This window comes from Platalea leucorodia (genome assembly GCF_965183815.1).
Source record: "Platalea leucorodia genome assembly, chromosome: 7".
NCBI lineage: Eukaryota > Metazoa > Chordata > Aves > Pelecaniformes > Threskiornithidae > Platalea > Platalea leucorodia.
The window spans coordinates 41,263,442-41,280,164 of record NC_138829.1 but is presented as its reverse complement, the minus strand read 5'-3'; the positions used below and the strand labels follow the sequence as shown (position 1 = coordinate 41,280,164).

Genomic DNA, 16,723 nt, shown 5'->3' with positions numbered 1-16,723 from the left:
CTCACCCCTACTTCACTGTGCAACCAAATGCAAAACCTGCCCTGCATTGCGCGGGCGGTATTGCTGGGGGGTCTCACGTAGCCGACCCCCGCGAGGTGTACCTGCTGGGCAGCATTAGCATTCGGTGCCCATACTCCTGGCCAGTTCGCGCTCTATAAATGGGTTTATTCTCATTATTAGGAGCTATGTCCCTGGCATATGGAGTCCGTGCGGTGCCTGCAGGCAGGTTTCCTTCCTGTTGGTGTTGGTAAGCAGCCCAAGTGCCTCCTGGCAATTAGCAGATCGTTACCCATAATGCGGCGCGCAGCGATACAGCCTGGTGGGTTTTCTGGAGGTCACTCTGACCTAATTCACCCCCAGGAATTGTACAGCGTTGGCATGACTTACCAGTGCATTAACAAGCTGATGCTTCAGTATGAGGTTATTTGAGTGCTTCCACATTACTTTTCTTAGGCAAGAAATAGCCATTTTGTCTAGCAGCCAACAGTGGCTAATAGGGGCTGGTCTGGAAGAGGAGGAGCAGAGTGCTGGCTGGTTTTGAGATGGGCCATCGCAGGCGTGTGGCATTTCCTCTGGCTTTAAGGTTGGGGGCCATTTCTGATCCCCCAGGTTGCAAATACGCAGAGCCCAGTTTGCTGCTTTACTTCTGCATTATCACAGCATCTTTGCAGTGAACTGAGCAGCGTGTCAGGCGTGTGCCTGAATCCCTGCTGCTCGGCCTTGGAGGGAAAGACAGAGGAGCAAGACTGCCCCAGATCTGCCCCAGATCTGCCGCAACACAGACCCCTGGATGATATGAAATGGAGGTGCAGATTTCAGCCCGTCACAGGCAGTTTTGGAGGGGCAGGCGTGCCTGGCCAGAAGGGGACCCCTACACAGCAGCGGGCACCCTGGCAGGGCTCGTCCTCCCTCTGGCAAACGTGAGCCCAGAGCAGAGTGCCTGGCTGCAGCATCACCAGCCCAAATCAGTGTGTTCTCCCAGGGCGGTGATTTGTATACGCCAAAGTTAATTGTCGTCAGTTTTTAGAGGCTTTTAAAATCTGTAACTTCTGTTTTTTGTTTCTCCCTGCTAAGAGATGTATGACTGGACTGTGCATGCTGAGGAAGGGGGGGGCTATGCAGGGAAAGACACACACAAACCTATCGCAGTAAAGCGGTTTTAAAACATTTCTCAAGTAGTTTTCCTATAAGACTTGCGGCATCTGCTACCAAGGGGATGGTGTGTGGGGGAGAGTGATTTGACTGACAAACCATTAGGATGCCCAGAATAACTCGCTCCTGGCTTCTCTTTTTGCATGCTCTGGAGGTCACCCCCAAATCCCACCCAGCTCCTCCCGCAGCCCTGTGCCAGACAGAGTTACTCTGCCTTGTCTGCGGCTGATTTCTCTGGGTGCACGTGAGTCTGTGTATGCACAGATCCTTCATTTTGTTTATGCACGTGAACAGCCTTTGAGCCAAGCTCTGCTCTCGGTGTACCCTCTGTAGCCCAGGCTCTTTGTCCTAGCTGGTGCTTTTGACACTTAAAAACGTTTCAGAGGAAATTATGCGGCATTGCAGAGTCAAAGCTTGGAGCAAGTTGAGTTGGTGGGTGGACTTTACTCAGGCAATAAAATTTTCCGGGGAGTGCCTTGAGATGAGGGGTGTTTCAGCAGGAGCTTGCTCCCCCCATGCCCTTAGGTGCTTGCATGGCTAAAGCAACAGCAGGGTAGTGCAGGAGAGTGAGCTGCAAGTGCCACCTTCCACACACCACCATTTTATAACTTCCTCAAGATCTCCAGTATTAATTGCTTTCAAACACAGGTCTGTCCTGCTTTCAGTTCCCTTTGACTCCAAGTACACCTGCCTAACTGTGACTGGGACTGAACCACTATCTTTTGCACAGGGGTTTTATTTGCCTGTTGGGTGAGCAATTAAAGCAGGCTCTCTTCTACCGGTGCCGAATATTCGAGCAATCGCTTGTAATTTATGTCTCTTTTTCCACTGGAACTGGCAGTACAGAGAAGCAAACCACCACCTCCGGAGTGCAGCTGGCTGCCAGTCCCGGGTGCTAATGCAGCAGAGCGCCCCTTCCCTTTCTGCGGGCTCGGTTTAAGCTCTGTCCATGCTGGCCAGCATGGCTATAGGGCCAGGAAATGAAATAATAGGAACTATAAGCTCTGCTACAGCTGAATAGTTTCAGAGCTCCATCAATTATTAAAGGCGTTAATTCTTCCACAATTACTGGCATATTGCAGCATATTAGATTAGAGGAAAGTTGGTCTCTGACCAAATCAGACTGACCAGCCTATTCACTGAGGCTCCCGAGTCCTTTCGGACTCACTTCTGTAGCAGAGTTGGCGGTGCTGGGACACTGGGAGAAACAGTCAGGGTTTCTCATTTCCATCAGGACACAGAAATTCACAGTGGTAATATTTCCTCTCCTCCTCTTCTGTCTAATAGTAATAAAACCCAATGGTGCCTATGAGTGAGACTTCCTTTTTTGTTCGTTTGCTTGTTTTTCTTAAGCAGCTGGATGCAGCAGGGCTCTGCGCCGGAGGGGGTGAGACAAGAGCTCTTCACCTGCAGCCTCTGACACCCACCCCTGCCCTGGTTGCTGGGAAATCTGTTATATTTTTCTGTAATGAAATATTCCTGCTTCCCTATATCACAGAAGTACTGCGGCAGGCAGTGCCTTGGATCCACCCCCAAACACTTTTGAAGGCTTTTGTTTATGAGTACATCCATTTGAGCAGGCAGGCATATGTCCCTGCATCGTAACGCCTTGACGTTGTAAGGTGGGAAGGGCCAGGAAAATGCCAAGAGCTCCCCATCCTCATCCCGTAGTCACGTTTGGTCTTTTTCTGAGAGTTGCAGCTCCTCGAGCCCTGGGATTCTGGCAGAGCCCAGCCTGTCGGTGTGGCTGGATAGTTTGGCTTTTTAAGGGCCCTTTCTAATCCATCTGTTATTGACAGTACATATCTATAGGCATGAATTCTTAGACAGACAAATGAGGGCTAAATGTTTATATCTTAACTGTAAAATCATATCCCTTATTAGAATTATAAGTTACTTTTCCCTTCTTTTGTATGAATAACGGTAATAATTCTGTCTAATGGTGGCAGTGGTCATAGCAATGCTTATTCAATCTTAGCAGGAGGAAATTTTGCAGTTTCTTTGCATGTAAAACTTCCATTATTTGGATGGGGTTCCTGTGACATAGGTCATTATATCTGTAATATGTATTTATAGTTGTTTAAAGACCTGAATAGTTTATGGAATAAATTCTGATGTGATATAGCCAGGAGCCCTGTGGGTTTTCATTACGCTATTGATTAAAAAGCCCACCACTACACAGTGAAGATAAGGGAAAGAATTGGAAACTGGGTGAAAATTCTTTTTACTCTATATAAATAATTTCACATTTGTTTTAAAAAAGGAGTCTTTCCTTATTTTTTTCCCTCAAGATAATCTCTGCCTTTGTTTGAAAAAGGTTATTGATTGGATTGTTAACTTAAATAGTCTGTGGCGGGTGTGACAGAGCACATGGCTGCAATTAATCTTGCAATGCAGAATCCATTATTGAAGAAGCACTAATGAGCCGTTCTAAGGCCTTCACTGGTCACAGAGTGCCTGGGAGCAGCAGATTGCTCCTGCCCTTTAATGTCAGTTTTGGTCTTTAGTGTTATGCAGCCAGTGTAAGCAGAAGAGATTTTCAGATTTTTTTTTTTTTTTTTTTTTTTTTTTTTAGGGTATTTATGTTAAAATTGTCCTCACCAGCAGTCTGGAATTGCACTGGGTGTGGGAGTCAAGAAATGGTGTCTGAATGCGTTCGCCCCCCACTCCACCGACCAGATGTCTGGTGGACATAGTGTACAATTAAAGCCAGTGGCATGTGAAACATGGGTGTCACTATAAAATATGGTCTCAGTCACAGGGTTCAGATCCAGAGGAGAGTTTTGACAAAGATGAGGGAGCTTTCAGGCCTGATCTATACTTTAAAATATTGCTTTAAGACAAAGGGATGAGCTGTTGGAAACCTTCTCACTGCAAGTTTTATTGTCTATGTTGTTTATAGCTATTGCGGCATAGCAAAAGTTTAGGTAGAGAATAGTTATGGCAGATTAGAAACTGTTGATGTTAACATATCACCTTCTCCTTCAACAGAACTGCTCCCGGGGTGTATTTTAGAGGTCTGTCTATTGACTTTGGTGACACCATAAATATGTGTTACTTCTTCCCCCTGTTAGATCTGCAGGGCTGATACAGACATGCGAGGGTGATCCCGGGTTTGCCAGGGCTGAGCCACCACCTGAATTGCTAACTGACTTCCAGCTGCAGACTCTTTGCTGCACACCTTCGCTGTAGCAAATGCTGTTTATCTCAAGATTAGCAAAATAAGACTGTTTCTTCATCTTGACCACATGAGCGATGAAATTAAGCAAGAAAGACCTTTCCAGCTCTCTGGTTCCCACAGTGTCTGTACCAACCTGAACCATATTTTCAACTGCTCTTTGTGTAAAGCAAAATAGTTTCTGAGCTGAACTAGCCTTTTTTTTTTTTTAAAAAAAAAAAGGGAATTTGAATCTACCTATAGTACCCCGCCATATGCAGCTACAGGGCTTTGCCTTCAGGTATTCTGCCACAGAGGGAATGCCAAGAAGTGCTGTGATATGGAGCAGGGATGGTCTTCACTAATGCTGCTCCATGAAGTCTTGGATGTGCGAATTTTCTCATAGATTATGAAAAACGCTGGGTTTTGAACCAAAGTAGCAGGAAAATAGAAACACTGTAAAGAAGGAGAGCAGGGAGGGCAGGAAAAAGAATTTTAATTTTGGAGTATCTACTGACATGCTTGCCATACGCTACAGTGCCTCATCACGCTGCTGGCATAAGTGAAAAAAGTCTTTCCAATGACATTAGGTTGGGGTCATGGTACCACAAGGCACATTGTTTAATGTGAAACAGGATCTGACTTGGAGGCTGAAGAAAGACATGTCCGTGAGGAATTCTTTTTCCCTTAGATATGTCATAAGCCCTGGGCTAACAGAGGGCAATCTGCAGCTATGCAGACATGGCTGTGGGCATTTGTTGCACTCTTTCGTAGTCACAGCATTTGGAGAGAGAGCCAAATGGAGTTAACAAATTGGTATTTTTTTGCAAAAGAGTCTTGCATTGCTACTAAAAAGAAGCCACCATGGCCCTCACTCCACTCTTAATATTTTCTAAGCAATCCTCAACCCACAAGAGCCCATTTTTTTTAGGCTAGTGGTGGGTGTGGTTCTTAAGAAGGGCTCTGCAAAATAGGATGGATCACTTCGAGTATGAGGCACCATCGATACAAGATGCAGCACAGAAAACCTGCAGAGGTGTTTTTGAGGCAAATGAGGAAAGAGACAGTCAAGACTGATAGCTGGAAGAGAGCAGGAATGGCTGTGAAGGGACAGAGATAAAGTAACGAACAGAACCTGACCTTCGTGTCATTTGAGAAAGGGAGAGTCTCTAGCTGCAGTCTCTGCAATGAGCAATGTGTGTACGCAGGCAAGTCAGCACGTGAATGTGTGTATGCATTTAGCTGTGATTTATTTCTGTAAGTTTGATTCCATTCTTTCTGTTTCTTTTCAAATGTGACTGAAGCTATTTAACTCTCTGATTAACTCACCTCCCTGTATGAGTTGTTTTCTGTGATGTATTCCAGCACTGTACAACCTTTCTGGAAGCTGGCTTGCTGCTGTTGGGATGAATTCCTCCCTGATGTGTAGTGCGGCACATTTGTTCTATTTACTAGTGTTGGAATGAGGTTCTGCGTTTGCTGTAAATCAGATCTGGAAGAACATTTCAGTGTCATGTCAGGTTCTGCTAGTTTGGTAGTATCAGAAATTATATGAGGTCCTCTCAGCAAGAAAAGGTATCATGTCACAAAATCTCTTTCTGCACCGTTGTGGTTTCAAGGTCCCCACAACTTTAGTTTGGACTTGGTCCGCTGTAAATCTCAGTAAAATCTGACTCTTGTTTTGTGCTGACATTTCAAGGGCTCCAAAACCCAGTGATCTTCTTAGCCAATTTGAGCTCCTCAGTACTGCCAAAATATTTCTTTGTTCAAAAGCTTAAGAGTGATATGAACAAAGTCATTGATCCCTCCTTCCTTAAATGTCTCCTTTATTTTCTATTCAATCTCCTTAATAACTTATGCACACATATTTCTTTGCTGGACAGGCTTAGTTTTTGTATCACTACCATGGGAATATAACTGGAAAACCAAAATCCTTATTACACCATTTGGTGGTATCTTGGGCACATAAAGGAAATATATTCCCTACAGCATTCTTGCCTTACCCAGCAATTCTCAGCAACTGTTTGTTTGCTTCATTAGCTAGAGAACATAGAAGCTTCTTGTAGGGTGGTGATGGGTGATGTGATGACAGAGCAAAATACCACTGATGTGTCTGGTAATGAAGATGATAGCACATCTATGCCCACATCTACCATAGCCGTGCCTTTTTTTCTTATTGGAGAAGCAGCCTTTCTTTCTCTACTCTTAAAAAGACTTTTAGGCTGGTGGAGGTGGAAAAGCTTTTTCCTACCCGTTGGCTGTAGCCTAAGAAGAGCAGATCGCCTAGAGGTGAAAAACCCCTGCGCACCTGATGGTGTAAGGTCCTAGAAGTAGCACATGGTAGTGCTGGATGTGCGTAGCTGTGTTTCTAGGTTTTCTATAGATGAGCAATTGGCTATCCCTGTCCCATGCCCCCCGCTCCCGACTATGCACAGTGTTAATGCTTACATGTGTCAGAGAGGGATGGTAAATACGGGGCTTTCCAAGAAGGCAAGCGATAGGTTATTGCAGGTGACTTAGGGACTGCCTCAGCCTGATAGGGGTGGTTTGGGAGTACAGTACTTTATTTCAGCGGTATATTTTTCTTGTTTTGTTTTGCAGAAGGAACACTGATCCTACCTTTGGTTTGTTTGTTTGTTTGTATTTTCCCCTCCAGAAAGCCCATTGCTGACCCTGCTACTGTGGTACCGCTGTTTTGCAAAGCTGGAGTCGACACGCATGTAGGGGCAGGGGTTGTAACTCTGGCAATTTGTCCTTCCCGATTAGATGTGACTGTTCTGCTAGCTTTCCCTTCTTTATTCCTTTCATTTAGTTCGTTGTGGGATTTGGCTTGGGGTTTTTTCCTTTTGGTTTCTTGTTTTGATCCTGGAAGGTTAGCTGTGCAATTTGGTTTCTTCTGTGCCAACCAACTTCAGTGGCAGAGCTCTTAAAAAAATTAAAAGCTGTATCCCTCCATCCTGTCTTGCTTCTTCTCTGTACACTGCTGCTTCCATTTAAGCAAAGTTTACAGAATTGCTCCACCCATTTGGACACCAGGAAGGGAAGCTCTGAAACGGAGAATAACCTCATTTCCACCAGGTCCTTCAGTCCGGTCGAAACAACGCTAATCGAAACTGTAGTCCAATTTCTATTAAGACAGATGGGCTCTCTCTGAAATTGGGTTTGTTTCTGATTTCATCCTTTCTCTTGTTTTCTTTCCAAAAAAAAGCCCCGCAAAAACCAAACCCAAAGCCAAACCATTTTTAAGAGCTCTGAATAAAACTGCTTTGCCAATGGGGAATGGGTGGGGATGACTCTGATTTTCTCTTGTGCCCGGCAGCGAAAGGGTTAATGCCTGCTTTCCTCTTTGATATCTGTTAGTTGCAGCCCATGTTGTGATCAGTCCATGTCCATGTGCGTTTTGTTCCCAAGTTTAATACCGGTTAATTAACAAGCAATAAGTGAGCCTTAACAATGACAGTTGTTTTCGATCTTCCTCAGGACACCCAACCTGCCTGCAGTTCACCACAAACATGACTGAGGCGGTTAAAACCTATCAGTGGCAGTGCATTGAGTGCAAATCCTGCAGCCTTTGTGGGACCTCTGAGAACGATGTGAGTTCATTTACCTTTTCATGTAAATAAGTGTCACTGCAAGCTACTGTCATGCCTGCCCTTGAGGAGCATGTGGCAATGGTGTGGGTCATGGCTTTACTGCTGCTTCCATACATCTCTGAAGAAGAGCCACCATGACAGTAGAGATGGGCTTCTCCCCAGTGCCTCCGTTCTGCCGTTGGTCTCTGCTGAAATCACCACGGGCATCATGTAGGGCCACTTAAGATGGCGATACTTGTGGTTTGTATGCTTATTCAATAGAAATTAGCTGGAGGCCATAAACTCATGTCACAGGGAGCTGCAAAAGAGTGGTATTGTCAATATGGTAATCAGGAGCACATGTGAATGGGTGATAACCCGAGAGACGGCAGGTATGTTTCTTCTGTTGCTGATTTTGCTTGCCTTTTTGGCACGATTTTTTAATCTTAATTGTAAGACTTGAGAAACATGAAAGCATTTGAACTGGGATGGCTAGGCCTCGCTCTAGTCACGTAATCACCTACCCCAGTGATTTCTAAACCATAATCCAGAGCCTGCAGCTGAATAGTGTCCTCTCTGTGGGGTTTTCAGTTCAAATCTGATGCTAAGGGTCCTTGGTAGTCTGTGAGAAACTTGGAGAATTGACAGTGGCTGGAGAACTTTGGAGGCAATTGGCTAAGGCTACATTCCCCATAGCAGAATTAATTTGAAGCCTGAGATTTTGTTTTGCTTGAGCAGTAAATAAGGAAATCTGAAAATAGGGAGCTGTTCTGTGTTAGGAGTCATGGGATACTTCAGAGCAGGTTTTTCCCCCCAAAAGTATGAAAGAGCTGCACATCACATGGTGGGATCACATCATTTCTATCTGTTTCACAGAACATTTGCTACTCAGCTGAGTTTTGAAGAACTGGCTAGGTCCAGGCTTTTGATGAGAAAGGTTTCCCCTGAAGGGATGAGATCCAGCACGTGGTCACATCACTGGAGAGCAGCAAAGTGAGGATGCCTGTCCTCTTCTCTCAGGACAGCATACCCCTGGCCTAACAGCTTTTGCTCCTGCATCGTGAGGCCACCTCGGAGAGGAAGTCCTCCACCTCTCAGAGAGATTTTCCAGTTAGAAACTGAACTGCCTTTGTGATGAGAAGGGTAGTGGTTGACCCTGGCCACACAAACGTGATGCATTTTATGTTCCCAATAGTCTCTTAGTTTCTGTGTTGCAGCTCTGCGTTCCTAGCTGAGCGCTGCTGGTTACCATGCTTATGTTTTCACCTTGGCAAGAGACTAACTTACGTCATTTTCTCTCTCTCTCTTCTCTCTTTCTCTCCCTGTTTCCCTACTGTCTCTCCAACAACCCTGCATCAGGACCAGCTGCTCTTCTGTGATGACTGTGACCGTGGCTATCACATGTATTGCTTGAATCCACCAGTCTTTGAGCCCCCAGAAGGTAACATGTGTTAGAAGTCTGCTTTGAAAGTCCTTGTGGAGAAGGGAAGAATTTCAGAAAGGTGGTCTGGGCCATGCAGAGTTAAGGAAGCAGTAGCAAAGCAGAGGCAGGTAGCACTGCAAAGAAAGAAAATAGACGTGGAGGTCTAGTGTGATCTGAGATGTCCTAGGCAATCTTGCCTGGTGTCTACCTCCTCTTCCAGGACATGGCTCTTTTGTGGGTCATGGGTACCTTTGGATGTCCCAGAGAGCATTGGACACCTCAATTTAGTCAACTGAATTGAGCTCCTGTGAACCGTGACTTTGGACTTCCGAAGAAGTCAAAGTCCCAGAGAGAAAGTCCCAGACAAGGAGGTCGCCTCTGGATTAGCTGAGAGTCTGTTGTCAGGAGACTGGATTAAAAGGAAAGACCTTCCTTGTTCTCTGGTCTGTCTGTGCCTCAGAAGGGTGAGAGCTTTACGGTCTGTATTACATGTGGTATGTGGTTCTGTCCTCTGCAGGGGATTCAATCTGAATATACTACCACTGGTTGTAGTTTGTCACTTGGGTGGGGAGCCAAGGAACTAGTCCCTTACTATTATTGATTCTCTGACTAAAATCTACAGAGAGCAGTAGAATTGGAGAAGTGCAAATGACTCCGGTTTACATGAGGGGCGAGACAAGAATAATTACAAATCAATCATGCATTCAGGAGCTAAATGTTTGTAACTTTGATAAAAAGGAAACTAAATCAGGAGGAGAAAATTTTGAAATGAAGCTAATAATTAGCTAAAGGTTTCTGTTTGACTGGGAAGTGGTGTATTGAATGTATGAAAATATAAAAAACCTAGTGGCAACGCACATCCCAGCTGTGTTGTAACTTGTGTAGAGAGCCTACATACACGACACCAAGGGCAGCAGAGCCTGCTTCAGAAAAAAACAGGCAATTCCAATGTTAGGAATATTTGATATCTTGTTGAAGTCGATCTTGACATAAACTCTGAGTGCCTGGATTTGATGTCATTCCTATAAGAAGGATTTCTTCATTTACAGGGAGCTGGAGTTGTCATTTGTGCCGGGAGCTGCTCAGAGAGAGAGCATCAGCTTTTGGCTTCCAGGCCTGAGGAGCTCCAGCAGTCAAGAAACACTTTGTTCCTGGTGTTGCTATACCAGCACACAGTTCCCATCCAGAACACAAAGACACAACCCACATCAAAACGAACGGACACTCAAATACAGGAAGAGGTATCTGTGGTATTCACTGTCACTAATGCCATACCTCCTGGGCTCTACTAGAAGGATCACGTACTTTCCTGATGCTCCGGATGAAATCTCTTCACTGCTATGCATGGTTGCTGCTTACCGTTACGGGCTCACATGCATTATAGAAGGGGGAGGGTTGTTATATCGACATGGAGGAGTCAATTTTGTGTGGCCTTGTGCTTTCTGTTTAGTCTTCTTTTTAAAGAAGAAGTAATAAGATATCTCCCAAGGAATTATTGGTGAGTACTTTGGCTGGGAGCGGCACCAGTTGTTTCTCTTCACAGGCTTGACTGGAAATCTCTTTACTGCAACCACTTTGTATTCACAGGGGGCTTTGAGACTTACATTAGTTCAAGGCTTCCTGGGTCATGAACAATGCGTTGTCACTGAGAGAAGCACTGATCAAAAATTTTTGGGGTGACACTTTATCCCTTGGATCAAATGCTTTAATTTGGCAGATCTTTAGAAATCTGGTTTTAGTATCTCTGAAGGAAGAACAGTACCAGTATGTACATACGGAGATGCTTAGAAAAGTCTACCATCTTTGGTATTTCAGGATATTCAGGCACACTGTCCCACTGCAGTGCCAGCATACAGTCCAGACTCATCATTTTATTTTTGTTCAGAAAATTGTGAATGGTTATGTATGTGACTGACTTGCTGTTTAGCTCAGAAAACTGAACAAAAGAAAAATGTCATCTTAAGTTGGTTGTAGAAAATAAAATTGTCAGTTTTCTGAGCAATCTAAAGTAAGTTGCAAAAAGGAACAACTTTGGCTTAGGGTCAAATGAAGCACTTTTGATTAATTTTTAAAAATTTCTAAACTAAAATGTTCTGCAATTGAAAGTTGCATTTTATTTAGGGAATTGCCTAATCAGGACTTCCAGAATTTCCACAGTGTTATTGGTTTTTATCAAAGTAATTATCAAGATTTAGCTGAATTTTCAAATAATTTTGCCTCCAAATTCTCTACAACCACATTTTTGGCAAACATGATAATTTGTCAAAAAAAAACTTCCCCAGCTCTAAAGAAGGGAGTAATTTACTGAACCTAATATGAAAAGAAAGATTTTCATAATTATTTTAAAATTTAAATAGAAATAGTTGTATTTTATTTAAACAAACCCCTACATGTGAAATGGAGAAACATTAAGCAAGAGCATCAATTGAAAAAGTATTATTACAGTTGAGTCTCTTTGAATAATTTAAGACATCACTAGGAGGACAAGTGAGTACATTAAAGAATTTTTACCAGATACATCTTTAAGGTTAAAAACCTGCAACTCCCCGAACTGCCAATAGTCCAGAATGACCATTTTCCTGGGTGTGATGTATATTACTTCCTATACATAGATTTAAATGGGTTTATAATATAAATTTAGGAGAGTCCCAAGCAGCATGTGACTCAGGTTGCTTGTACAAGTAGGTAAGGACACTGAAGATTATATTTGGCATATTTATATTGGTTGAAACTTTTCCGCAAAATTAAATGTCCCTGAACACTTGAAAGGACATTGTGAACGAACATAGGTGAGCTAATTTTTCTCCCTTCTCCTGCTGATTACACTTAGTTAGAATGAGCTATACTGACCTAATGCACTTTCCCTCATTATTTAGATAGTTTCTTCACCTTTTGTGTTTTTTTCAGCTTGCACATGTAGCCATGTCAGCTGCTGGATTCTCCCACGTACTCTTGCAGCCTCTTCTCAGGCTGCATCAGGAGTATTTTAACCTCTTAGAAAAAGGCTTTACTAAGGTTTAGAAAGTATTTATCCTAGTTGTATTGGACCAAATCTCTCCCAGAGCAGCTGCACTGGCTGCCTGTGAAATTCATTCAATACCTTAGGCTTTCCGTGTGATGGCCCCTCAAACGAGCCGAGAGTACAAAGAAATTTGAGCATCAGGTGCGGGGTGGGTAAAGCAGGAGCCCGTGGACCTGTGTTAAGTGTCTGGTACCTGTTGGGACAAAACTCTAGTAAAGATGAAGTGTCTTCCTCCCAGTCTGGAACTGCCCTGGCCCTGGGGAGCACTTGGGGGCCACAGCTCAGCCACACGAGCATTTGCACCCATCTGTTGGTGTGGTCAAACACTGCTGACATGGCACTTTGGTACCATTGCACAGTTCAGGCCAATAGAAATTCCTGTTGCTGCTGTGGCCAGGAGTGCAAGCATGTATTCAGCAGGACACTGCTGGGCTCCCGCATGGAAAGTGAGTGTTTTGGCAAGAGGCACAGGAGCTGAGAAGTGTGTGCACTGGAGGGAAGTTTTGTGGTGGTGCTCGCGGTGGGAGCAGCAGAGATGGGTTAGTGTTTGGACTGGCGCTCAGCTACCAGGCCTGCTGGGCTTAGGCAGCTCCATCACAAAGGCCATTGCCTTCCAGTTTCCTGGTATTTGCATTGACCTTGGGAGAGGCATAGGATAACGTCTGCATTATCAAATGGAGAGGAAAATGCGTATTGTTTTAGCCAGTGCATCAGGGAGACGGCAGTGGCTCATCACGTAAGTCTCAGGTAGCCCTGTTGGTGGGACTGGCTGGTACAGAAAGTCAGTGCTCTCCATCCCTGTGACAGAGACAGTGCTAAATGAGCTGTGCTCTGCACACTGCTCTCCTGTTTTGTGGTTGTGATCCATAGTGCTGACTGTTTTCTCCTCCCACAACCATTCTGCAGTGAACGGTGACTTTCATGTTTGGAAATATTCCTCAGTTGCCTTGCTGAAGTTTATCACTAATGAGATATGATGGGAGGAGAGATTGCTAGATCTTCAACAGCGAAATGTTGTTTGCCATTTGAGAACAGTGTAATAGGGTACTTACCCACGGTGGTCCAGCTGCGTTTCATCTCCTCAGCTTTGTGCTGTGTCGCTGTGTAGCCAGGCAGCTCCAGGTAACTTTGGCAGCAGATGAGATGCCAGCTCTCCCATGAGAACTTCCTCCAACTACAGTTTCCCTTCTTCACTAGCTCAGTCTGAGATAAGGGGCTGGGACGGACCTCTCACTGACATTTTTAGCATGCATTCAGAGCCGTACGTCTTGGCACACTTTAGAAATACTAATCAATCCGCCAAGCGAGCAATGCTGTACCCGCCCTACCACGATGCGGAGAGGTTGTGGCACAGCCATCGGGGTGAGGAAGAGTTTAGAAACTCTTGAGAACTGATTCCCTGTCACCTGGTACCCCCTTGGGGACAGCCTTCCTGCATGACCATTGATGTGAACTACTTGGGCGACTCCATCCGCTGCCAGGCAAATCTTGAAACTGCTTGTAGCAGCGATCTGGTCTGGGCAGCAAACAACACGAAGACTCTGACTCTGTATGCTTCTCTCTCTTTCTACGGCAGGACGTGCAAGTTTGTTGGCAGCCCTTGAGGTGATCAAACTCTGGCGTGTTTCAAAACTCTTCTGTGTAGGCAAGGCAAGCAATATTTTAGCACAAATCAGGGCAAACTATCACGGGAGATGGTAGATCCTGCATCCCTTGAAGTCTTCAAATCAAGAATGGGCAGCTTCCCAGAAGATGTATTTTAATTAAACGCAATCTTAGTTAATCACAGGAATGTCTGACTGAAAAAGGCTTGTGTTATAGAGGAAGTCAGGCTGGATGATGTAATTGTTCTTCCTGCCCTTATTATAAAAACAGATGTTTACTGTGGGAGGGGATGTATTTAAATACAAGCTGTGTCTGCATAATGGCCTTAAAGTATGTTAGTTATACATATTAATGTGATCCTTCTCATTTTTAACCCATTTTGGATATCCTAAGAAAGGTCAGTTATAGAAAATTGCCTTTACTGTTGCAGTAAATTGCGCATTACCTCCTTCAAGCCCACGATGGCAGCTACATTGATGTTAGCTACCTCAGGCTGTTCCAGACATTGAACAATTCAGACTATATTGCATGAAACCATGGCTTGATTCTGGCTTTCCCTCCATCACATTCGTGTGCTGTGTTGCCCAGTTTTCTGCCCCATGGTGGGAAGACTGGCTGGGGAGGGGAGCTGCTGCAGTGGCAGCCTCGGAAACCAGAGGGTGGAGAAATGGTCACAAAAAGAAGGTGCATCCAGGTCGTACAACTGAGGAGGTGAGTTCATGTTACCATCACAGAGCCTCCCCTGTAGCTTGGAAACGGCAATACCTGTAAGAAACATAAGATGGGTCCCATTCTGCCTCCAAACTGTACTTCCATAGACGTGTCTTTGGATTGAGTTTACAGCATTTCCGTAAACGTACCTTAGGCCAGTTCTCAAGCTAGGAAAGCCACCATTAAGTGTGTTCTTTTGAAGCAAACTTTGCTCTAAATAACTTTGAAATCATTATTTCTTAGCTTTCTTTAAACGGAGCTTAGTAAATTCTGCCCCAAAGGAAGACTCTCCCGCACCGTGCAGCGTTATGGGACTGTTGCACATTCTTTACACCTACAGCATGTGTTTTGACAGGGGTCATTTGGGAGGTGAGGAGTGGATGGGGGTAGAAAGGAATATTAATTAATCTTGTCACTGCCGGAGGGATAGTGTGCATTGTGTGCAAGGAAATTCCAGGTAGAGCTGGGCATGATTTTTCTGTGTGGAATAAATATATTTTTAAAAAATGTACTTTTGAGAGAACCACAATTATTCACATATCCAAGTTCAATCTGGCAAATTGTTTCATACAAAAAATATGGGGGGATACCGAAGAGTTGAAAATGATTGTTTCAATCCTTTTAGAATGAATCACTTCAATATTTTAATTTCAAAGTTAATTTAATTTCAAAATAAAATAATTAAATACCCTTCATCTGACATAAACCATTTAACGTGGGGCTCAGAAGTATATTTCAAGTCTATCTGAATTTAAATTTTCCAAATTTTCCTTTTTAGTGTCATATCCACCACTGTGTGTCTGGTTAATTCCGTTCCAGCACGTCAAGAAATTGCATTAGAGAAAACTTTACAATATCTGCTCAAAAGAAAGTTAGCAGCTATGGAGGAATAGGAATCTTTAACATGATGCAACTGGTTCATCTGAAAGTAAAACGATAAGTAAAATGGAGAAATATGTAATCTTGAATGCTAGGAGCACTTTCTTAGAGTGAGACATCTTGGTTGATCTTACTTGTCTGTCTATCTAATCATTTGGCAATGCCAACTGTTAGTCTATAAAACTGTCTTTCAGAGCAGAAGGGGGAAATGCTTTATGTTTTCCTGATATATAAAAAAAATGGACAAAGCAACAGAGTCTGTATTGGGAACAATTTTCCACCAGTCTGGGAGGGCAGAAAATGCAAATTGTATGGAGGAGATGATTAAAGGATGGATTGTCTTGTCAGTTTTGTTATAGGAGGCTGTGGGTTGGACAAGAGGAGGGTGAAAATAAGTTCTGTGGAGCAGAGCAGGCAGACAGGACAGGAAAGCCCCCTTCTCTAGCCAGTTCTGGGTTTGTAATGATCTTAGCATCTCATACTTTTGCATGATATACTACCTGGCAGGGCAAGGGAAGTATGCGTTAATTTTCTTTAGGCAGCCGGGCAGGGTCACCACCACTGCCAGGGCAGGAGTGGGTGCGTGCTGTCCCTCTCCTGCCCCAGCCCCCACAAGAAGACATGTCTGTAGAAAAAACCCACAGCCAAACAGGCAGAGGTGCTCACATACTCATTGCCGTACTTAGGCCTCGGTTAACAACAGCTGACCTGAATGGGAGACAGCCCGTCCAGCAGAGCTGCTGGTTGTGCCAGGCTGCCCGCCAGTGTGGAGAGTCAGAGATGCTCTGAGGTTATCTGAAAGTGTGATATTTTGCTGCACCTAAGTGGAGTTATAAAGTGTGGAGTTTATTTCCACTTACAACAGGGCTTGCAGCACCGCTGTGGGCATATACCCAAACACTCAGTGCCTCACTTCTGGACAAAAGGCAGGATGGCTATTCTTAGCTGTTTTTGCAAAGCACTTGGAGCCCATCAGCTGCATGCAAGCACTGCGTGCTGCCATTTACCACAGTGCTGCAGACCAGGCTGTGGCAGAGCAAGCAGAGCCAACTTTATTTCTGCCAGCTGCAGGCCCGTGATGCTGCCCGGGGAGATGGGAGCAGGTGACAAGCCAGCGGTTGGGTGCTGAAGGTCCAAGACCCTGCAGAGGAAATGAAAAGTTTTAGTTACTGTGGCTGTGCTTCTCCTCTGGTCAAAGAGGG

At 44.5% G+C, this 16,723-nt stretch overlaps 1 protein-coding gene across 2 annotated transcripts in view; it reads left to right on the top strand.

Moving 5' to 3' along the window:
• The window catches only part of DPF3 (double PHD fingers 3), a gene marked incomplete at both ends in the record, with an annotated part of 161,878 nt that extends 151,454 nt beyond the window's left edge, over positions 1 to 10,424 (top strand). For both annotated transcript variants that reach the window (XM_082317121.1, XM_082317120.1), the window contains 3 exons: positions 7,790 to 7,902; positions 9,241 to 9,322; positions 10,354 to 10,424. In XM_082317121.1, coding sequence (XP_082173247.1) covers positions 7,790 to 7,902; positions 9,241 to 9,322; positions 10,354 to 10,424 — 266 coding nt within the window. The remainder of the gene's footprint in view (positions 1 to 7,789; positions 7,903 to 9,240; positions 9,323 to 10,353) is intronic.
• Positions 10,425 to 16,723: the final 6,299 nt, after the last annotated feature.